At 43.8% G+C, this 23,975-nt stretch overlaps 1 protein-coding gene across 2 annotated transcripts; it reads right to left on the reverse strand.

Moving 5' to 3' along the window:
- Window positions 1–13,113: 13,113 nt before the first annotated feature.
- Window positions 13,114–20,489, reverse strand: LOC124703821 (CSC1-like protein RXW8). Of its 2 annotated transcripts, none has more exons than XM_047236062.1 (12): window positions 20,354–20,489; window positions 20,159–20,220; window positions 18,864–19,210; window positions 17,992–18,138; window positions 17,433–17,496; window positions 17,127–17,336; window positions 16,104–16,295; window positions 15,718–16,016; window positions 15,005–15,281; window positions 14,578–14,853; window positions 13,910–14,143; window positions 13,114–13,617 (listed from the first exon to the last, which is right to left on the reverse strand). In XM_047236062.1, the coding sequence occupies exons 3-12, from the start codon at window positions 19,130–19,132 to the stop codon at window positions 13,309–13,311; spliced, it is 2,277 nt and encodes a 758-aa protein (XP_047092018.1). In that variant the 5' UTR covers window positions 19,133–19,210; window positions 20,159–20,220; window positions 20,354–20,489; the 3' UTR covers window positions 13,114–13,308. The 2 variants fall into 2 exon arrangements, with proteins under 2 accessions (XP_047092018.1, XP_047092019.1); XM_047236063.1 differs by having other exon boundaries at window positions 20,311–20,489.
- Between the last annotated feature and the right edge of the window lie 3,486 nt (window positions 20,490–23,975).

Genomic DNA, 23,975 nt, shown 5'->3' on the forward strand with positions numbered 1-23,975 from the left:
ATCACCATTGGCAGTTGCATGGCCAATGAGTTATTACATTCATTTCCCATTGTCGTATGTGTGAAACACTCATTTCCTATTGTTGTATGTGTGAAACATTTGTTATTTGTTTAATTCTTCCATGTGAACATTTGTTGACATTTCTGAAAAACATTATTGTAATAATTATGACGATTATTGTGTGATGTAAAACATTTATTTTATGTGAATGTTGTGTTGGTTCTAATATCCAATTTGTCAAAAAACCCTGTTTTGAGGGGTTGAAAACTCGGACGAGCTAGCAGACACCGTATTCTGTTTTACAGGGTGGGGATACGGGTCTGCTAGCTCGTCCGAGTTTTCGGCCGGCGAAAAGTGAATACAGGGCCCTCTACTCGCGTTTTAAGGGGCGAAAAAATACGGGGCCTGTTAGACATGCTCTAAGCAAGCTAGATTTTGTAGTTGTACCTGGGCAAGAAGAGGGAAAACGGTATTGGTAGCTAGGCGGTGCCTCATAGTAGTGTTGCTGGGCATGTCCACCGCGTGATCGGCGTCGCAGGCCATGGACGGCGGATCCGCCATCAGCAGGAGATGGGGCATGGATCATGAAGCGTGGAGCGCCGGCGTTGCCGACGCGGGGATTGTCGTCGGCGGCCCTGCCCCATAGCGACGTTGCTTGAGACGTGCGCCGGGGGCAGTCGCCGACGGCTCTGCCAGGGATGAAGCCAGAAATGAAGTATAAGGGAACAATCTTAGTATAAGAAGGACAGAACTAGCTAAGTTCACAGAAATAAGGAGCTACCATAGCTTGTGTTAAAAAAAAATCATAAGCATGGGGGCGCAGCCCCCCCTCCCCCTCCCCCTGTCTCCGTCCCTATCTCTGCCCCATTGCCTCCGCCTTGTTAAAAAGGATGTACCGCGCGTCGGATCCGATGGCGCGCGAGTGCATGTGGGGAAGACAGCTAGTACTATGTGTGATCACGCTCGCGTTGACTAGTAGTACGTAGAACACAGCAAACAACTCGATGGTATTATTAAGTGAGGGACAATCACAAGTACGGAGTACATTCGACACATACAGTCATACTACACTGTAAGCTGTAACCACCATGTAGCGCTTGAATCATTTGCAGGTCGGCGGAGTGGCGGATGTCGCCACAGGGAACGAGCTGAGGCGGAGACGGGGGCGGCCTGGAAGCTGACTTTGTCGGCCTTGCGGTGGACGGCTGATATAGGGACCCACATGAAGAGCACCTTGACGTGCACCCCGTTGATGCCGGTCAGCTCGCCGGTGGCGACGTGGCCCGTGACGGTGCAGTCGTACCGCACCGTCTGGCCACCGGCGTCGACGCTGCACTCGTCCGGGAGCTGTACGGTGAAGGCATGCTCCGGCGAGAGGGAGTAAGCGCAGACGCACCGGCGGGCAGGATGCCGGGTGGTAGGTGGAACTGCGCTATGACGCCGCTGACATGGCATGTTTGGTTTCCAACTACACTTTGCAAAGCCAAAATTTGACAATTTGGCATGTGTTTGGTTCTTGTCACACTTTAGAGTTGCCACACTTCATTATCCATATGGTCCACTTGTTATAGAGTAAATTTTTTGCCAACTTTTACCACACTTTATGGATCCAAAATCTTAGCCACACTTTTGTGGCTGCCACACCTGCCAAAATTAGGTTTGGCAAAGTGTGGCTAGGAACAAACAGTTCCATCATCACAAGCAGCAGCCGCCGAGAACCCCGCAGCCAGGAACGCTGCCGTGAGGACGCCGGCAGGGCGGCGCATGGTCACGACAGCCATTGTCCGGCGAGGATGCTAGCTATATAGGATTGGTACTTTGGTAGGACGGATGCTAGAGTAGGATGCTCGATCAGCTGTGTGTCTGTGTGTGCGCGGGCGCATGCTATATATAGGTTCGCGGCTGAGCGTCCGTCCTGGTGCACGGCGCACGCGCGCGCGCGCGCATCGCTATGCCACGGTCGCAACCCAAGATCGAACACCTGCGCGCATTTCACGATCGAGACGAGGTAGCATGTATGTGTGCGACAACAACACAAGTTGTGGTGCATGCAGTGCAGGTCAGTATTCCACAAGTCTGTACTACTCAATTTTGTCAGTATCCAAGTTGTAGCTGGGAATTAAGGAGCCGTATTTTAATATCCACGAGCGTCCGTTTGCGTCGCTGCACTGTGACGCTTAAAATGATCGTTTTTGTCGCATGACGTCACGTTTTGCGTACAGGCTGCTCCAGCGGGGCGACGCATTTATTTTTTTCTTGTTTTTCTCCTCTTCTCCATTTAAACATAGTTTTAAATATTACATATTGAAACATGATTTTACACAAACTAACACATAGTTTGAACCATGGTTGACACAAATATAACATTTAAAAAAAGAAACCAGTTGTGTTGATTTCCGTATGTTCGCTGCCAAGAAAGAACATTCGAGGGCACACCCAATCACCCAAACTGGAAAATCCAGCGGGAGGAGACGGTGCCCTTATTGGTTCTACCGAGGAAGAACAGACGGAGACCTCCACTCATCGGCTTCGTCCGGCCCGTAGCCTGATTCGCTGCAAAGAAAGAACATTCTAAGTTCTAACTATTGGTGTCCGAGCCGGATTCGCCGGTGTGGTAGTGCATGCGGCAGGCTGTGTCGTCGAACACCTTGACGATCATCTTGCCGTCCCCCTCGTAGAGGAAGGTGAGTTGGCAGCCGGGCTCGAGCGCGAGGTCACGGGCGAACTTGTCCCACCCCGTGTGCAGGTACATCTTGCCCTGCCCGTCGAACAGGACCTCCACGGGCCAGCGTCGGGAAGTTGCAGCTGGCCCCCGTAGCTGCAAGTGTGCCGGCTCGACGCCATCGACGAACTCGGCGAACTTGTCCGGGAGCCGCTTGATGCCGAGTGGGTCGTCGTCGATGCGGAGGAGGAACTCGAAGCAGCGGTCGTCCTGCGAAGACGAGGAGGGCGCAGGCGACGGGGAGCGTGGGGCCGTAGCTGCTCCACCACGGCGGCCCCTTCCCCGACCCCGGGGGCGCCCAGGGCCGCAGCCTCGACCGCCTCGCCAGGACCGGCCATGGACTTCCTCGCGGGCCTGGATGCGTCGCAGAAACACCTAGGCGGCGCTACGGTCGAGCTTTGTGGCGGCTAGGGTTTCTTTGGAGGAGTGGATGAGGAAGAAGAACGCGCGCCCCCTTTATATAGGCCGGAGGCATGCCGTGGCCGCGGGACGCGTGGCGTCGCCATTAACGTGGTTGAAGAGGTGGGCTGCGGCCGCTCGGCAGCCGAGGCATCGCCATTAACGTGGCGCAGGCTGCCGAAGCGACGCAGCGGCGCAATCACTGGCGCGTTTGAGAAGACGCATCGACGCAGAGTTGCTGCCAGGCGGGCCCGACGAAACGTCCGCCAGACGCGAGCGGACACTTTCCGGACGTCCGCGAAGACGGATCCGAGGCGCATATTTGGGCCAGGTTTGCGTCTCCGCGGATGGCCCGATCACTTTACGTCGCCCCGCTGGAGGTGCTGCCAGACGCATTTCCGGTCACGGTGGACGAAAACGATCGCTTAACGACCGTTGCGTCGCGCCGCTGGAGATGCCCTCACGTGCCATCGAGCGCGTCTCCGGTATCCGAAATGGAAGTTCCAACCGCCAGCTCTATTGCGGATCGAGTCTGTTTTCGCAGGGACGGTACGTGTTGTCTATTTTCGCCAGTGTGCGTGCGTGCGTGGTTGTCTACGTTTACATGACATGCCTGCCTACGGAAAAGTCCGGTTTAAACATGGGTGCATGTGAATCCTAGTTGGAAATGCATTTTCCAAATGTTAAAAAAATTTGAAATAAAAATATCCGGTACATACGCATGTTTCATGTGTGCGTAGAAAGTTTTCGCGGAGAAACCACTTTTTTATTTCAGAATCTAAAAAAGACAAAATACGTCACATATATACTGCTATATAGCCCTACAAAATTTCACTTTTTTACCGAGACAAAATAAAATGTTTTTTCATCACGAAACTCATGTCCAAGGCACATATTTGAGATCATCTGGGAAATCATTTTGTGTTTCGAATTTTAAAACATGTTTTAACATCACAAACCGAACTTTTTAAAAAGTGGGTTCACATACCCCCATGTTCTATATATGCACACTCGCCTGCCTACCAATTAATTTATGCAATTACATGCATGTGTGAAACAAATATAACACTTACAGCAGGGGCGCAGGGCAAGGATCATATCATGCGGGCTGATCGATCATGCGCCTACCAAGAGTAGATGAAAATAGCAAAGTGCTTCACAAGCCAAACTTAACTCTGTTAGGCTCAAGATTTACTTAGGACAACACTAGCACCTGGCTGCCTTATCCCAAGACTTGAGTCGACCGACGATTTGTTTGTCCGCCCCACTGAGACGTAGTACCAGTATTTGTCCCCAATTAGCCACCATGTGACTTGATCGACTTGGCTTCCATCACGCGTGTGCTGTCCGAGAAATCCCCGTATTGACTTGATTTGAACCTTGTTGCCTATTTATGTCATTTGAAACTTAGTGGCATTGAACCTCTCAAGATATTTATGTCACTTGAACCCATGGAAATCAATTTCAATGAGATTTCATCGAAATTCACCGGATTTCGGTGATTTAGGTAGATGCCAAAATAATGCGTTTCGGTCAAAATATTTCAGTAGTTTCAACAATACACATGGTTTCAGAATTCAAAATATTTTTCAAAAATATAAATATTTTGATGAATTTTAGGAGAAAATGTCGACCCTTTGGCCGAAAGGAAAACCGAAATCATTGAAATTCAGTGATTTCGGTAGTGACCAAAATATTTCTGAAAACGAAATTTAAAACCATGCTTGAACCTCTAAAGCTATCATGAGTGAAGAGATCAGTCTATTCGATTAGCATCCGCTCCGCATTCGTATTCGACAACATCTAGTTATAGAAAACATCAGTTCCGCATTTGTAGTCGAAAACATATCAATTTAGAAAACATCCGCTCCACATTCGTATTCGACAACATCTAAATTTAGAAAACATCCTCTCTGCATTCGTATTCGGCAACATCTAAATTTAGAAAACATCCGCTCCCCATTCATATTAGACAACATCTAAATTTAGAAAACATTCGATGCGCATTGGACAACATGCCACTAAGGTTCCAAAAGGCTCTAGATACGGGAAGTGCACTATCCCATCCGTTTGTACCCTATTGACAGGTTATAAGTTAACTCAAATGCAACGTTCACAATAAACATGCCAGTATAGTTCCAAAAGGTCTAGGTTCATAGTTATCAGGATTATTACATGCCCAAGTTCACATGTAACAAAAGTTTCAAAAAAAAGTTTGCATGTAACATGCCAGAAAGCCATATAGGTAGGTCTTATGCTCCAAACAAGATTCACTAGAGCACATTCCTTAGGACCTATTTATCTGAACTCGTCAAACATGTTGACCTTCTTCTTAGGATGCACATCATCAGTTGGCCTTGCCCTCTTGAAATTTCTATACTTCCTCATATCTTATGCTTCTTTCATTTTCTTCCCAATTGCTTCAAGTTTCCTCTTCTCGGTTGCTTTCTTTCTTTTCTCTTCATCTTCTTCTCTTCTTCTAGCAGTTATATCTGTTTTCACCTCTTGCACAAATCCTTGTCTCAACTTGTGCTTGCCTCGTCAGGGCTTGGTCAGCCTTCTTTAGCTTCCTCTTCTCTTCTATAGCTATTCTCTTAGCATCTAGTTCTAATGCCTTCCTCTATTGAATATCCAGCTTCCTCAGCTTTGCTTCCTCAGCTCTCCTTAGTTTTGCCTCATACCTTGCTTCAATAATCGAAGTTCTTCTGTTCTAGCTCCTGCCTGCTTCATGGCTTCAAGCTTTTGTGCCAATTCACCCTGCCTGATTGTACTGCTACGACTAGGACCTGGTTGGCTAGCTAGTCTTTGAAGAGCAGAGATGAAAGCTGACTCAGATAGATGCATTGGTGTTCTAACCCTGGGTGCTTGCCTCTGATAGAAAAAGATTGAGTTAAACAAAAATAAGATGGAGAACACAAGAAGGAGAATGAAAGACAACGGTGGAACACAAGAAGGTGCACAGGGTGTACCTGTTGCATCAACTGCTCAAGAATGGCATGCCCATATGTCGGTGTGCTGGGTTGGCCTCCCTTTGTTGCATTCTCCTATAGATCAATTGAGAAAAATCATTCTCATATAGTTCTTCCATAGACTTTCTTGAACATCTCCAATGAATAGCACTTGTCTACAAGAGTGGGAGGATCTATTTCTTCTCCCCTGCATATTGCACAAGCATGAGGGCAAGGAATTCCGCTAAGATCCCACCTTCTGCATGTGCAAGATTTACCAACCAACTCTATTATGATATATGTCCCTCCAACCTCAGTTGAGAAAATTCCTTCACCAGCTCCACTTGCAAAAATGTTAGATGCAAGTTCCATGTTTTTCTCAACCTTTTTCTTTATGTTTGGGCATATTTTACCCTTCATGGCTTTTGCTTCCTTGTCTTTGCTATAGTGCCTTGTCATTAGTTGGTGTTTAATTTTGGTAATCATGGACATGACTGGTAGCTCCCTAGCTTCCAAAATGTACCTGACATATAGTAATAAAGGTATAATCACATGTCAGTAACAAAGGTATGATGCAATCATAGTACAAAGCGTTGAAAAAAAAGTAGGACATATCTTACGTGTTGAACACCCCTGAAATGTTATTTAGGTGCACATCACATTTAGGTAGCTCAGATTAAAGTGCCCGCACCAAAGTGTTAAGTGGCAATTCTTCTAATGAAGCATAGGTTGTAGGATTTATTGCCTTCATTTCCTCCATATTATCTTCCCATTTAGCCACAGTGGAGCTTCTAGCTATCTTCCAAAGTTGATTCTTAAGAAGATCACCTCTGAAAGTATTTTGAAAGTTTTGCCACATGTGCCTAACACAAAATCCTGAATTTGAAAAATAAAATCATTGAAAATTTTGATCTGGCCCTTCTGCTTGTCTAACGTCACATTCCACGGATATGTGTTTTCAATGCCTAGGTCTTGTTTCAAAGTCTGCAGAAACCACCTCCAAGATTCAGTGTCTTCGACTTCAACTATAGAAAATGCCAATGGGAAGATGCGGTATTTAGGTCAATTCCCACTGCTGTTAGAAGCTGCCCTCTGTACCTTGTCTTTATGTGACAACCATCTAGGAATATCACTGTCTTGCAACCCTGTAGAAACCCCTTTTGTATGCATCTATACTGACATAGCATCTCTAAAATCTTGACTGGCCCTAATCTCATTAGCATAGTCCCACAACTGCATGTACTAAGCAATTTCATCTCCTTATATTTTTTGAAGTGCTAATCTTCTAGCTCTCCACAGCTTGGATCTATTTGGCTCCATGTTCCATTGTTTCTGGACAACTCTAGAGAAATTATTCATACTCATTCCCTCACCTGCTCTAAATTTCTCAACATACTTGCCAACAAGAAATTGGATAAGAATGCATTTATCTGCCATGTCTTGCTACAGGAGTGCTTAGAGCAATGCTTCTTGATCTGGAAACCTTGTGATCTACTGTCAGGTGATGCCCATATATACCATAGACAACCAACTTTGCACTTAGTAGACAACCTTTGTTGATCATTCCTTACAAACATGATAGCCTCCTTGTCTGACAAATGTACTCCTAATGACATAGTCTCGGAAGCTCTAGTGTATTAAACACTTGCCCAACTGAGAATGCAGGCTTCTTCATGTCCATATAAGTAAACTGTTTGAACCTTGGCTTCACCTTCTCTTCTTCTGAATCGGGTTCCCAGAAATCATCTTCTTTCACCATCTGAGCTATTATTTGTTGTTTCTTCATTAACTTCAACATTGCTCTGTCTATTCCCTTTAACACTTGTTTACTGCCTCTTCCCCTTCATATATTTATTACCAACAAGCTCATCATCATGTAGATCATCATCACCATATTAATGCCATAATCACTGTCAAGTATGATAGATTCATTGTTCTTTGAGTCATCATCTTCACTCCCATGTGTTGCTTCCTCTACTTCATTTGCTTTCTTTTCTTCCCGCCTTGCTTGTACCAATCTACTTGCTCTCCTTGGCTCTGGTGGAACTAAAAATGAAGGAGCATGTCCAATTGCTTCTTCTTGTTGATCCTCAATTTCTTCATGTTGTTCTTTGTTACTCGGCTTCAAGGGGATCAAAGTGACTGTTGCAGTTCAATGACTGGAAACTGAACCACATCATCCCAGTTCATATGCCTCAAACTCTCATCATGATCAAGTGCCCAATGGAGACAAATGTGAGCATAGAATCAGTGTCCGCTGCAATCCTTATCTCCCTCAGTCCATTTCTTTAAATTGTTAGTACTAGGATGCAATAGTGTATCTTCATCCTTCTAGCCACTTCATAGCATATGACTTGAACAATATCCTCAGCGACTGATGGTGTCCAATTCTTGACCTCACATCCATCATACCATATCACAGACCAATCGACATAGGACCTATTGCTACCAGTTCCAACAAAGAAACCACCATGGTGAACTGCAACTGAAAAATACTCTTTTCCTAGCCCTACATTGCAACATACAGAGACAAAATCATCTACCCAGTCCATGTGCAACACTAAATATCAGAGCACACTAATAGATCAGCCAAAAATGCTTGATTCAACAAAGAATAGCACATAAAGTTTCAGTTAACTGAACCCTAAATCATACCCTAACCAGTGCTTAGTCCATGATAAATTCCTCTCCCAAAACACTGGCGGACCAACTAAATTACATAGCAGAACAACCCTTTTGCGATGATTGTACAGCCGAAAACACCAAAAAGCATGCAATTTGAGGAGAATTTCATCGGGTTTACCATAGTTCGGAGGTGGGGCGCGCCTTCTGGCCTGCGCGTTGATGCGTGTAGTTGACACGTCCGTTGGGAACCCCAAGAGGAAGGTGTGATGCGCACAGCGGCAAGTTTCCCTCAGTAAGAAACCAAGGTTTAATTGAACCAGTAGGAGTCAAGAAGCACGTTCAAGGTTGATGGCGGCGGGATGTAGTGCGGCGCAACACCAGAGATTCCGGCGCCAACGTGGAACCTGCACAACACAACCAAAGTACTTTGCCCCAACGAAACAGTGAGGTTGTCAATCTCACCGGCTTGTTGTAACAAAGGATTAACCGTATTGTGTGGAAGATGATTGTTTACAGAGAAAACAGTAAAACAAGTATTGCAGCATATTTGTATTTCAGTATTAAAAGAATGGACCGGGGTCCACAGTTCACTAGAGGTGTCTCTCTCATAAGATAAAAGGATGTTGGGTGAACAAATTACAGTCGGGCAATTGACAAATAGAGAGGGCACAACAATGCACATACATGTCATGATAAGTATAGTGAGATTTAATTGGGCATTACGACAAAGTACATAGACCGCCATCCAACCGCATCTATGCCTAAAAAGTCCACCTTCAGAGTTATCGTCCGAACCCCTTCCAAGTATTAAGTTGCAAAGCAACGGACAATTGCATTAAGTATGGTGCGTAATGTAATCAATAACTACATCCTCGGACATAGCATCAATGTTTTATCCCTAGTGGCAACAAGACAACACAACCTTAGGGGTTTCGTCACTCCCCCATGTGTCAATGCAGGCATGAACCCACTATCGAGCATAAATACTCCCTCTTGGAGTTACTAGCATCAACTTGGCCAGAGCCTCTACTAATAACAGAGAGCATGCAAGATCATAAACAACACATATGAAATAACTTGATAATTAACATAACATGGTATTCTCTATCCATCGGATCCCGACAAACACAACATAGAGTATTACGTGATAGATGATCTTGATCATGTTAGGCAGCTCACAAGATCCAACAATGAAGCACAATGAGGAGAAGACAACCATCTAGCTACCGCTATGGACCCATAGTCCAGGGGTGAACTACTCACTCATCACTCCGGAGGCGACCATGGCGGTGTAGAGTCCTCCGGGAGATGAATCCCCTCCCGGCAGGGTGCCGGAGGAGATCTCCAGAATCCCCCGAGATGGGATCGGCGGCGGCAGCGTCTCGCGAAGGTTTTCCGTATCGTGGTTTTTCGCCTCGGGGGTTTCGCGACGGAGGCTTTAAGTAGGCGGAAGGGCAGAGTCGGGGGCCGACGAGGGGCCCACACCACGAGGCGGCGCGGGCCCCCTTGGCCGCGCCGCCATGTGGTTTGGCCACCTCGTGGCCCCACTTCGTATGCTCTTCGGTCTTCCGGAAGGTTCGTGGCGAAATAGGCCCCCGGGTCTTCGTTTCGTCCAATTCCGAGAATATTTTGTTACTAGGATTTCTGAAACCAAAAACAGCGAGAAACACAGAATCGGCACTTCGGCATCTTGTTAATAGGTTAGTTCCAGAAAATGCACGAATATGACATAAAGTGTGCATAAAACATGTAGGTATCATCAATAATATGGCATAGAACATAAGAAATTATCGATACGTCGGAGACGTATCACGCGTCGCCGCCATCTCCGCCGCTTCCTCCCAGCGGAGAAGACCTATGGCGCCTCTCTAGCACGCGCAACATCGAAGACCAGCGTCCGCGCCCTTCTCTTGCCGCTGAGCATCGTCGGTAGCGAGCGCTGATTCCTTTCCTCTCTGCCTCACCTCGGAACGATCGTGAGGATGACAAAAACCAGATATAGAAGCGGAGTAGGCGGACTGGACAAGTAAAATTAACGATCCTCAGGTGCCTTCCCGTAAAATGGCAGGCCACCCATCCATGTACACGCGTCCGTTGCTGCAGCGGTGCCGATTACGGGAGCGTGACACTCCTCCGCATCTTATGTGACCATAACTTTCACAGAAAGTGAATACAAGTGACTAATCAAAATTATACTGACAACTTTTTTCCAAAATGGGGATATACCCTAGCATCTGCATCAAAATAATGTATATGGCCATTTTATTACTTTATTCAGATCATAATAATAGTACTTATTACAAACTCACGGATCAGCAAGAATCGACACAAAGATCAACCAGCGGAAAAGAGAAAACAAAAGTAAGGAGTTATATGATCAAGCCGCTAGCCACACCGGTTGTAAAAATCTCGTGCTACCGTCTCCAGTTGGTTGCACCTAGACTCCATGGCCTCCCGCTGATTCTCGGACTGGAGATAGGACCACATAGGGATCCAGTGAATAGCCATAGGGATAACCTGGAAGAAAGGTTGAGACTTTGGTTTGTTAAAAACAACTTCATTTCGTACATTCCAAATAGCCCATAAAATAGCCGCAAACCGTGCACTCTAATGTTGACTCAATCCTTCTTGGCAATTACCGCTTAACCAATTACCAAAGAGGTTTGTCATATTAGAAGGGGGAGACAAACTAAATGTCATATATATAATGCACCAAATAATTTTTGCAAGGGGGCATTTAAAAAACAAGTGATGTATAGACTCATCTTTATCACAGAAAACTTTACAACCTTGCCAATTCCTTTTAGCTAAATTACATTTGGTTAAAATTTCCTTCCGATGTATAAACCACATGAAGATCCTAATCTTCAGTGGTACTTTCATTTTCCAAATATATTTTTTGAGGTATCTTAAATTATCATCAAGCTAATCAAGATACATTGAGTTAACAGTAAAACTACCTAAGCTAGTTAGACCCCAAACAAAAGTTTCTCTATCATCATTCAATTGTATATGTATGAGGCGTTCTACTAACTCTGGCCATTGAGCCCACTTGTTGGGTGTTAGCGTTCTTCGAAAGGTTACATTTAGAGGTCTATTAGAAGAATATCAGCCACCAAAACTAGTTTTCGTTGAGATAGCGATGGGTATTGTTGCGCCAAGGGAATATCCCTAAGCCAACTATCTTCCCAAAATCTAGTAGTTGCATTGTTTCCTACTTTAAAAGACCTCTTACTGAAAAAATCTTTTTTAACTCTCATTAGGCTTTTCCAAAATGGTGAGTCAAATGGTTGCGTTGTCACATTTGACAAAGTTTTGGAATGTAATACTTATTGCGTAAAAGTTCTTGCCAAACTACATCTTCATTGTTAAGTTTAAACAGCCACTTACTAAGTAAACTTTTGTTTTTCAACTCCAAAACTTCAATACCTAACCCGCCTTGGTCCTTAGGCCAACATATAGTGTTCCACTTAGAAAGTGGCCTTGTGTGACTAACCATGTATTTTAGTCCATAATCAATGGTCCTCTGTCCATTCAGCCACAATCTTTTCAAATAGGGCACGCTATCTGTTCCCTAACACCACGGTTGTAGCAGCTTCGAATATAACAATGGATTGTTGAGGGACCCGTAGATCGAACTCCGCCCTGGGTGATTGGCATCAACGAGTCATACGCTAAACTGTCGAAGGGCCTGAGGCCGAACTCCAATAAGATAGAAAAAGGGGGTACAATGTTCTTGATACAACATCGGCTGAGGTAGCTGAAGAAGGGGAAAACAAACAAAAAAGACCACCGGCACTCTAAAATCCCAAGAAGGGTTCAGTACAACATCAGGCTTCCCTTAGAAGTTTACAATACAACCAGCCACTCTCTAAGCACGAAGGTCCTCGACGATCAGCTCAAACACCCTGCTCGGCTTGCTGAGTATTTGTTGGAAAATACGAGCATTGCGTTCCTTCAATAACCTCTAGTGTACCAAAATGGTAACACTGTCGACGTCTTGCCGCAGATTTTTTTTTGGCGCTCCCTTTCTAGCTTCCAACCACCACTCTTCCGTGCTCCTGAAGTTGTCGCTAGGGTCATACGCTAAATTGCGCCATACTGCACTGCAATGCAAGCGAACGACGGACACACACACAGCTTGCACTGCAGGAACCGCCACGGTGTGAGCTGAACAGGAACAGTGCACTGCACACGCCACCGCGTAAACATGGCCAAGACGGTTTCGATAGCACTTCGTCTCCTTTTCCTTGAGGAGACAATCCGTCGGAATATTTTCCTCTGATGGCCAAAACGGTTTCGATAGCACATGGCTCACTTTTCCGAGGAGACAATGCCTTCTTTCACAAGAACTGGTTCAACCGAGGTGACACGAAAAGTGGGGAATTGCATTAGCATGCAAAAGGCAGCAATAGGAACTGAAGAACCAAAACTTTTCTTTTGTATGTACGACCAAAAAATTATCGGAAGAGTTGCGCAGGCATCCATTTGAACACACAATTTTACCCACCCAACTCAACAGGAGATTTTCTATTTGTACGTATATCTCCGTCTCTATGTTGTCCTATATGCGCACAATGTATGCAGTTTGTACATATACCACCGCGGGTTGAGCTATTGGGATAAGCCTCTCTTCTGTATTCTGATCATGAAAGCTAGCGATCTCACTGCAGTCCTTAGCCGATCAACAGGGAGACCTTTCATTGTCGGGTGCGACAAGTCACTTCCTGGTTGATTCGCGCCTTCTTTGCAGCTAGATTCACCTGAGCTGCTGCCTTTATCTTCATCTGTACTGGATGTTTTAATTCCTTCCAAAGGTATGTCATCGGTGTCAGAGGACTGACAGTAAGCAGAATGAAAGCGCTGGTAAATGGCATCCATTTTGCCCGATTGCTGATCATCTCTGTCCATGTCTATCAAAACCTGTGCATGTCCAAGAAATTCCATGATGGGAAGTGAGAACTACGACTACGGAGTAAGAAATTCCATTTCAAGTAACTACTACATATGTTTTATTCAGATTCAGAGATGTTTGGGATATTCAGGACATGTAAAATGCAAGTTACCTACTCTCAGTTGAGAGCATAAAAATGTACATTTGGCACCAAGGTGGATACAAAAGTTTATCCATGGAATCTCTGTATATTATATAGCCATGGATCTTCTATATATATAAAGGTTAAATTCTAAAAAATGTAAAATTAACTATACTAACCTGTGCAGGGAAAGTCCTGAATAATGGCAGAAGACGCATTCTGCAATACTGGTTGAATAACAGAGTGAGGATGATAAGAGGTACAGTGAAACCTGCAGCTACAGGGGATTTTTTAAGGCCAAAGACACCGAGGCAGATGATCTGGGTGAGCACGATAGAGAATATTGTTGTATTGTATGCAATTGGCCAATACAAACCGCCTGTGTCGTATCTTGTGCAGTAAACATTAATGAACTGAAAATGGTAAATTACTAACCCATTAGGTTATGTAGGGGCACACAGGACATACTTCTAGGAATACTGTTTTTGTAAAAACATACAATTCACAATCTAGGAAAAACTGTTTCAACTGTCCTGAGATTCAGATGAAATACTAAAAGATATTAACCAGAAGGAAGTTTGTACAAGACCACAAAAAGCATATCCAAAGGAACATATCAAAGATAAAGATAGAATTTTAGCATAATATGAAGCAAACATATGAGGATTTATCACATTCAAATTTTGCGCATTTTAAAAACACGGATAATACTCCAAATGAACACTATTAGGGAATAAATATTTTTTACTTTATTCATATCTATGGACCAAATTATGCATATGGACTTCAAATCAGAACTTTGCTAGAAAAGGAATCTTAAATTAGAACACTGTACCTAGTTTCTCACCTGATTGCGGTACACAACGTAGGCAAGAAAGAAGTATATCAGCAAAAAGGGCAAGATTAGAGGTGCTAGCACAGAGCATGTGAAGCCCAATAGTCCAAACAGCAGAACTTTTGGTAGTTCAGTGTGATAGGGAAATGAGAAAATAAGGTCGCTATCGTCTTTCTTTCTCAGAATATATTTCCTTACAAAATTCCAAATAAGGCCAAAGAGTTGCATAAGTTCTGATGATAGACTAGCCCATCCTGAAGTCAGAACATAGGTTGTAAAGAAGGTAGCCTGAAATGGAAGTAAAAAACAGTCATTATAAAACTGCAGTGAGCACCTGAAGAAACTCAACCCAAAAACAAATCAATACGCTGTATATAGCTACTTAAATATTTTATATTTTGCGTCTTTATAACCAGCAAAAAACAAATATGTGATTCACCTGTAAGGGTATTGCTCTAGCAAGCAGCATTGGAATTTCCTTTGGGCTGAATAACACGTTCAGTTGGTTAAGTACCGAACCTGATAGGACATTGAAGAAGAAAACATTCCAAATGGTGAAGACTAAAACTTTACAACAGGCACTTTTCTTCCTTTCACTGTGAGAAATAGGTCCCTCTAATGTCGAAAATAGCATCATCGTTGGGGGGACAGTATATAGAAATATTTGCAAGATGACACTGGGAAGGTATCCAGTTACTAGCTGGGACATATATTTCCTACAAAAAATTAGTCATCATTAAATTTTGATGTAGTGGTGAATATAAGACTGCAATATGCCCACACTTCAGTAGTAACTACAGAATCTACACATCAGTATGAACCACCGCTATAATTTCACTGCTTTCTAGAGAAAAGGGAGGTCTGGTAATTGAATGTACTATCTCAGGTATTAAACGCTAGGGAACCTCCTATCAAAAAATAATCCCTTTGTACCATGCTAAAAGATGTTATCACAACCAATATGTGAGTATATTGGTTGCAATACATCTTATATTATGGGATGGAGGGAGTAAAAACTAAGGCATTTTAGATGTAATGCACACTGTATGCCAATACAAATCAAAGAGGGGAGCCATTGCTGCAGGTGCTCCAGCTGAGTCAAACATTGCATTTGTTAACAACACGTGAGTTCTAAGCATTAAGATTACCTACCCTTTCAATATCCCTTTCAGGAAAGGGAGCCTTTGCTGCAGGGTTTCTAGCTGACTTAGACCTTGTATAAATGTGATGGGTAGAAGAAAAATGATCATAAAAACAATAGAACCCAGAAGTGTTGCTATGCGGCGAATCCAAAGCTGCTTGTACGGTAACCAAAGATTCGACCAATACATGTCTTCGGGTTCTGGGGCCAGACTAGTGACCCATTTCATAGGGTTGGATGTCTGGAGAATTTCGGATACAATTAACGCCGCATACCGAGTTTTGAAAAATACAAAGGCAGCAGCACAGTCCTGTATTCGGTTAGCACAACTAAATTAATACATTAGAAATTAGTAAGGATAACTGTAAGAAAAGGAACCGAATGATTGATAGTTGACCTCATCAGATAAGTCCAAGTTTGAATTTTTCACACATGGGTTTTCCCTCTCTTGCTCCTCAATAGGCAATAACTGGAACGAATTTGATGACACTCCACAAAGACAACATTGATAAGTAACGGATCTGCATGTCTGATCGACAGCGGTACCCTTGAAATGCTTGAACTTCCTAAAGGCCTTCTTTGCACCCATCTGAAAAGTAAGGATGAAATTACCACTACAAACAGGTAGTACCATGTGAACATGCAGTGACAGTATTGATCCAAAAGTTTGAAATATGGGAATAGGTACGGGGAAAGGAATGATCCTGCATAATAAAAGCAGCTACTGCATCTCTAATTGTATTGAATTACCCAACAACAGTAATAAATTTACATCTAAACTATTAAGGAATATGTTCTGAATTACAGTTCAGTATATTGTATTGCACAGATGCACTACAAAGGTTACGCACAAGAGCTTAGAATAAGTTTGGGAGTTCCATTATTTCCAATGTTACAACTCAAGAGAGATGCTAATGGCCAGCATGCAAATGGCTAGACAAGCCAATAGAAATATGCCCAGATGGTGGAGATCAAACAGCGTACATGCCTCATGTTGGCAGTGCTTTACGGTGATTCTAGTCCTGCTTTATCTAAAGGTAGTTTGCTGTTTGCGTTACTCTAAAAGTCTACAAGGATTATGCATGTTGTAAAATACCGTTAGCGTCATACTGACAAGTGGTCACATCCCTCACTCTCACTCACTCTAAAATAACGTTCCATCATCTACAAAAAATGATTTAAAGCTACAAGATGTGTGTTGGGAGTCATGTCATGCTTAATGCTACCAGCATACTGGTTCGCTGTTCAATGATCCTATGGTATGGAATTGCTAGTTGCTAATTGATGTTAATTTATGGGGCTAGTAAGCTCATATAGAATAATATTTGACCAGTAATCTCAAGCAGCAGCATTACATTTCCCAAAAAAGAACAGAAAATTGGTAAAATCTCCATAACACATGACAAAAGATATTGCTTACCACTATCTTCTGAACTTTCCCAACTTTATGAACAACTAGATGAGATAGATAACTCGGTGCGTGGTACTTAGTAAAGAAACTATCAACAGCGCTGCTGAATGATTCATGACTTGACTTCGGTATCCCACGAACAAGGACAGTAAAGCTGCTAGGATTGCCATTTGTTTGAACAAGACGAAGTAACCTCAGTCTAGCAATATGCGTGTACTCCTAAGCAACAATGTAGAAAATGATATAAATCAGGTTCTGGAAGATAAGGTAATTGAACATTTGAGTAATATCAAATGACAACCTACTTGGCCGTACCAAATATAGAAGAAAGCAAGCTACACCAGATATGATGTACAGCACAACGCAATGGACCCAGAGCCTGCAGTTATAAACATTACAACAGCAACAACAACAACATCAAAGCCTTTTTCCCAAGTAAGTTGGGGTAGGCTAGATATGAAACCCAACAGAAAAGATAACCAAAACAAGGAGAAAGAAAGAAAAAAAGAAGAAAAAAAAGAAAGAAGGGGAAAAAAGGGAAAAAGAAAAGAGAAAAGAGAAAAGAAACGAGTGACTAAGGTTCCGGCATATGGATCGCTGATCTCCATGCAGTCCTATCAAAAGCCAAGACTTTAGGTACATTCCAATCATGCAGTTATAAACATTGTGTAAACAAAATCCAAGATGTTTATGAGTTTCAAAGATATATGCCTAATGATTTCGTGACCAGTTGATACAACAAAGAAATAGTAATTTAAATCATAGGTAGCAGCAGAAGACATTGTAAAGACAGAAGATGAAACATTTGTGATGACATGTTTAACGGATTAAGTTTGCCTCCTCAGAAACAAATAAGAGCACTTCAATTGCTTACCATCTAGATTTCTCTTTCACATTTCCTATAGTAAATGTCTCCAATGATGCTGAAGGAATCAGGACATGATTCATATCTTGTCCAAAATAATTCAATGGGAGAATTCCAAATACACAAAGAATGGCAGCCAATGAAAATATGCGTATGCTGTTGAAAATAAGATACATCAGCTACCTGAGTTCGTATACTGGAAATATGAAAAGTGGGAAACTAAGGAAAATACAATAACCAATGCAGGAGTATATCAATGAGGTTTTTAAAAATCACCAGTCATAAATTTCGTTTTCTTTTCAGTCTCAATAGCATACAGCAGAGATCCACATCCACAAAGAATTGTGTGAAATAAATGGTGCTTCTGGTCAACAGAAGTAATTTAATTAGACTAAATTGCAACAGACATCACTCAGATTGTTGATTTTTGATTAAAGTCTAACGGTTTCATTTTAATCTAGGAGGTGCTTAAATTATTATTTTCTATTCATCTATCTCTCTACATTAGGATATCAGGTAACCGACAGGGGGATACACTGAGAACACACATGATTGCTAACATTTGTATTAAATCTTCACACTATCTGTTTTGCATGGCCAATTCCTATTTTTGTGCAATTTTACAAAGTTAATTCGAATTTATATTTGTATATTCATATTAAAAAACATTCTCAATTTTCGAGTTTGAAGGTGGAAAGTCATGTCGCTCACATATCAACCAACAATTCAAAGTGAAAAGCGACATACAGTAAAAAGGTGACATCAGCATGTGCTAATTTCAAGCGCGAACCATCTAGGCAGCACAGATCAAAAGATCTCTCATAAACAACGAACAGTAAATATTGAAGTGGCAGAGAAGGTAAAGGTAAAACAGTATGCACCTAAATACCAGAACTCTATTGAAAACAACTGCATCCAACCCAGCAGTAGTTAACATCTCATCCTCCGTGCAGTGCAGACTGCTCACAATCCAGCTTGGGGACGGAACAAATCTCTCCAAAAGGGGCCGGCGATGCGCCTTAGAAATACTTCTCCCAAAATAGACCTTAACATTCTGTGGCTGCTTCCTCAGAATGGAATACAAGGACCAAAAAAGCACGCAAAGACCAATGTTGATTCCAGCAGAGGTCAGAAGAGCACCAACTTTCATCTCCTTCTAGACAAAGACGTGAGGGCCAACACTCCTTATGTCATCTGAATAGAGATTACTTCAGAGCTCTGCCGGTGCCTGGAGGAAAGGACTGGGTTACGAAATTCCATATATACATCTTGAACAAATATTCCCATGTGCAGCAACGAAACTAAAACATGAGATTGCACCACCGATTCCATAACATTTTGTTGAAGATAAAGTAGAGTCCACTACCCGGTCGACAATGGTATTGCAGGAACCAATAGGATAAATGCAACCCTCACGGAACTTGAGGGGAAACACTACAGTTAATAGATAACTGCAGCAAAATGAAGTGCTAAATTAAACAAAACCTGCCAATGCTATACGACAGAGGTTGACCTTTAGTGTGTATAATATTACAAAATGGAATGTATATCTGACAAGTCGTCCCATGGGAGACACGAAGAATCTGAAGGGAAACAGATCTGCCCATTGCCAGTGAGTCAGAACAAGTTCCACAATTCCAAATCATTAAAAAATAGGTTCAGAAATCAGAAGCGAGTTTTTATTCCCCGTCTTTTGAGTGGAACAACATAAACATTTCATCGACCAGAAGAGTCCATAGCATCTGCTTTACCGAAGAGACAGGTTAGGTTAGGTTGGGGCACTCCATCTACCCCGAAATGGCATCCTAAAATTAGAATATCGCCCAAATCCAGTTCCCCTTTACTTCCTTCTTTCGACTGAAATAAGGAGTTCATCGACTGCGGGAGAGTCCAGGCAAGCACTCCATCTACCCGCAGCGCTGCCTAAGATTAGATTAGAATAGCCAATCGCCTAATGATCCACCAAATTAAGAAACACCTCGCCCCGAATCAAAACCAAACACCAAAACTGCACTCCAACTCACTACGCGATAGTCCGTAGGATCGGCAAACGTCGGATGGGCAAAACAGGCGTGGCACCCAAATCCGTATACTGAAGTCGACCCCCGCCGCACGAGAAGCTTCATCAGTTTAATCGGTGATAATCCCAAACCAGAAAGGAGCACAATAAACTCACCTCAACCAACTCGGCGAGCGCCGAATCCAGCAATGCCGCTCGATTACTCCAAAGTCCGAACCCTACGCCATTAGAAAAACGGAAAAAGCAATCAGAAAAAAAAAGGAATACGCGCTCGCGCGCGCGCGGCGAGAAAGAGGGGGAAACTAAACTGGAACCGTCGGCTGGACGAAGGAACCGAGGCAACCACCTCACCTGCCGGTCCGCCCAATGGGCGCCGCGGAACCGCCGAGGAATGGAGCAGGGGATGGGATGCACGCAGAAATCCGGTGGATGCAAGCCGAAATCCGGTGGATTGGGGATTGGAGAGCGATGGCTATGTAGCGAGAGCAGCAGGTGGTTGGCGATCGTGAGAGGGGTTTGGTGGAATCCGAAATGGAAGTTTCGATCGGAAGGAAAGGGCGCAAGACAGGAAAGCGACGCGAGCGCACGACTGGGATATGGAGAGCAAAGGAGTCAAAGGCAGGCGAGAAATGTTGTTTTACCAAGCGGAAAAGGTGGTGACCGGCATTTCTGAGGCACGCAAAGTGCAATGCTGGACTACAGTGATTTATTACTCCTGACACCAAAGTAGTTTTTGTTAGCATTTCAGAATTATACTATACTCCTAAAATCATCTCTACCGCATCCTCAAACCGTAAACTCCAAACCTTAAACTCCAAATCGACGTATCCAGATCACTCCAAACCTGTTTTTTTTTTTTTGCCCGCAACCAACAACCAAAAACGCAAACACAGGGTCTTGCAAAATAGCACAATCCAAATTATGACACAAATTAATACAATAAATAAAACAATAATCTGAATTATTACACAAATGTTTACTGTCATACATTACAAATAATACAAATTAGAACAAATGTTTTGAAACAATGTGAATCAAATGGTACAACAATAAATTGAACAAATAACAAATGGTTGGAAACACAAATAAATCCTAGTTGCCATGCGTTTGCCAATGGTGACGAATGAGATTTTCCTGGAGCTGTTTTGCATCCTTGTAATTCTCAATCAGACGGCATGTTTAAACTTGCACAGGGATTTCTTGTAGGTTTGACCTGGGTGCCAACATTATCAAAAAAAAAGTTTAAACCCCTCTCATCCTCGATGAACATGTTGTGTAGAATCACACGGGTGGTCATGATGTCCTTGAGTGTTTCCATGTCCCAAAATCGGACTGGTCCTCGGACTATTGCAAATCTAGCTTGTTCTATATCTTTTCGAGCTGCCTCTTGTGTTTTTGCAAACTCAGCTTCAGCTCTTTCCCCTGGCACACTGATGGTTTTCACAAATGTGGTCCAATTCGGGTATATACCATCGGCAAGGTAGTACCTCATTGTGTACTCTCTCCCGTTGACGGTGTAGTTGCAAGCTGGTGCATCACCTTTAGCAAGCCGGGCAAGAAGATGGGATCGATGCAAGACATTGATAACGTTGAGTGAACCAGGCAAACCAAAAAAAATTGTGCCAAATCCAAAGATCATGCGATGCAACGGCCTCAAGAACAATTGTCACTCCGGCCGCAATACAAGCCTTGTCAAGCTTTTGGATAATTTTTCCATGTCCAATGCATACAATCTATGATGCCTAGCATGCCCGGCCACCCCCGTTGTTCGTTCTCCGCCATTAATCTTGCGGTATCTTCGTCATTGGGCGCTCGAAGATATTTCAGCCCGTGCACATGCATCATAACCTTGCGAAAACAACGGACAGATTCCATCGTTGTATCTTCGCCTATGCGAAGATACTCCTCGGCATAGTCCGTCGGAATGCCGTATGCAAAGATGCGCATGATGGCGGATATTTTTTGGTGCGGGCTCAATCCCATGAGCCCAGCGGCATTTTCTCTTGCGCTTGAAGTAGCGCGTGTTGTCCTCACACATAGCGACGATCTTGTTGAACAAACATCACCGCATTCGGTGCCGGCAGCGAAAAAGATGGGGTGGATATGTCGGTACCTCGGCGAAATAATCGCGCATGAGCAAGTTGTGGCCGAGGGCGCGGTTCTGCCGGATGCACAACCGCCCCATGGTTGACCCCTTCCGCTTCTTCGGCCACACGTCCGTGACCGCCACCGCCGTGAGTATCACCTCCGACTGCTCCAACTCGTCGTCGAGCAGCTCCTCCAAGTCGGAGTCGTCGGAGGAGGACGAATCCTCCAACAAAAACAGCGCGCACGGGTCCATCTGCAAGGCGCAACAACCGCGGTGAATCATTAGAACTGTGGCGGCGGTTCTACTTCTGCGGTTCTGCGACTGCGAGGAGCTTGGGAGAAGACTTACCGGCCGACGGCGGGGCGTGCACGGTGGCGTCGATTACGGCCGATTGGTCGTCGATTCGCGCACGCCAGCGGGCAGAGCGGACACGGTGGGCCCACGTGCGTGCTCTTGCTGGTTGGAATCGGAGGGGACGGCCGAGGGAGGCCGAGATCTGCGGCGGTGGCAGTTGGCGGGAGGAAGAGGAAAGATAAGTGGTTGAAAATTCCTTCGCGCCAAGGGGGGAAATGGATGGGGGTCGCGTTCGCACAGCCTCTCCAACCCGGGAAGTTGGGATTTCCGCGACGCGGATCGGGGTGGCCCAGATTTTTTTTTGGAAATGAGGGTCTGATGCGGAATCTGAACTGTACCCTTTTTCGCCTCCGAACAGGAAATCGATGATTATTATGCGGATGGGGGTCGGATGGGGGATCTGCTAGAGATGCTCTAATCACTGCAAAGGGGAGTACTGAATCATACATCGTGTATCAATCAATAGTTGGAACTAACTATACATAGGTGCGATGTAGAGCCTGCTTGTCTGCATCGAAGAATAAAGGTGATTCGATCCTGCTATTTTCTGAAGCACCAAGGCATCGATTTTCTTCATGTCGGTATCGTCGATGTCGTTGACGAGTTTCGGTCTTTCTCTCGGAGATTTTCCCAGTTCGGTGCAGGGTGCTACTCATCCTAATAGATGCGGTCATGTGCGCCCTTATATTCATCAAGTGTGGCTTTATTTGGGCGAGGCGTGAAGCTTCATCTTCTTGTTGGTGTCATAGACCATGTCTTAGTATACATTTCCATTAAACTGACATGGTTGGAAAAAATCATGGTGGATGTGATGGAAGGTTGCCAGGTTGGTAATGGCGGAGAGGATATTGGTTGCCAATACAACACAGGTTCTCCATGTGTGCTGGGTGTTTGGCGACTTGCAGTAAGAGCCTTGGCAAGCGGGGGTGGCTGCATAGGTGGACTGCATTTTTGATGGTGCTCCCACGTATCGAGCCATGATTTTTAAGTGAAACCCCAAGGTTTGGCTTTCATTGTTTTGTAAACTCAGATTTCCTCCAAAATAAAATAAAAACCCAAAATCTTTGATCAAGCAACGATAACGTTTGTGCATTGTTTTCTTCCTGGAGCGTTGCTTTTGGAGAATCTTGTTTGTAGTATAGGTGTTATTTTTTGGGTGGTTAAAGTGCTACTGTTGCGAGTGGTTCAACACCGCGACAGGTCTTTGTTTTATTTTCTCTTTTTTATTATTCTTGGTCGTGTGCATCAACCCTTGTTATTTTTAGACATCTTGTTAATGCAGAGGCTAAGTCTAACTAATATCTTCGTGATATGAATATATTCCATTTATCAAAAAATAGATAGGTGCACAAAACAAAAGGTGAGATGGTCAAAATTGATGAGAGAATACAAAATAGTTCCGAAGGACATGGACACCAATAGGACATGGTCAAGTGAACCTAGGTAAAAAATGATAAATTGTACAATATAAGGAGTCGACGTATACTATTCATAAACTTTCATTTGTCTTTTTGTGTAGGTCACAAATGG

The sequence above is a fragment of the Lolium rigidum genome, chromosome 3 (assembly GCF_022539505.1).
Source record: "Lolium rigidum isolate FL_2022 chromosome 3, APGP_CSIRO_Lrig_0.1, whole genome shotgun sequence".
Classification (NCBI taxonomy): Eukaryota; Viridiplantae; Streptophyta; class Magnoliopsida; order Poales; family Poaceae; genus Lolium; species Lolium rigidum.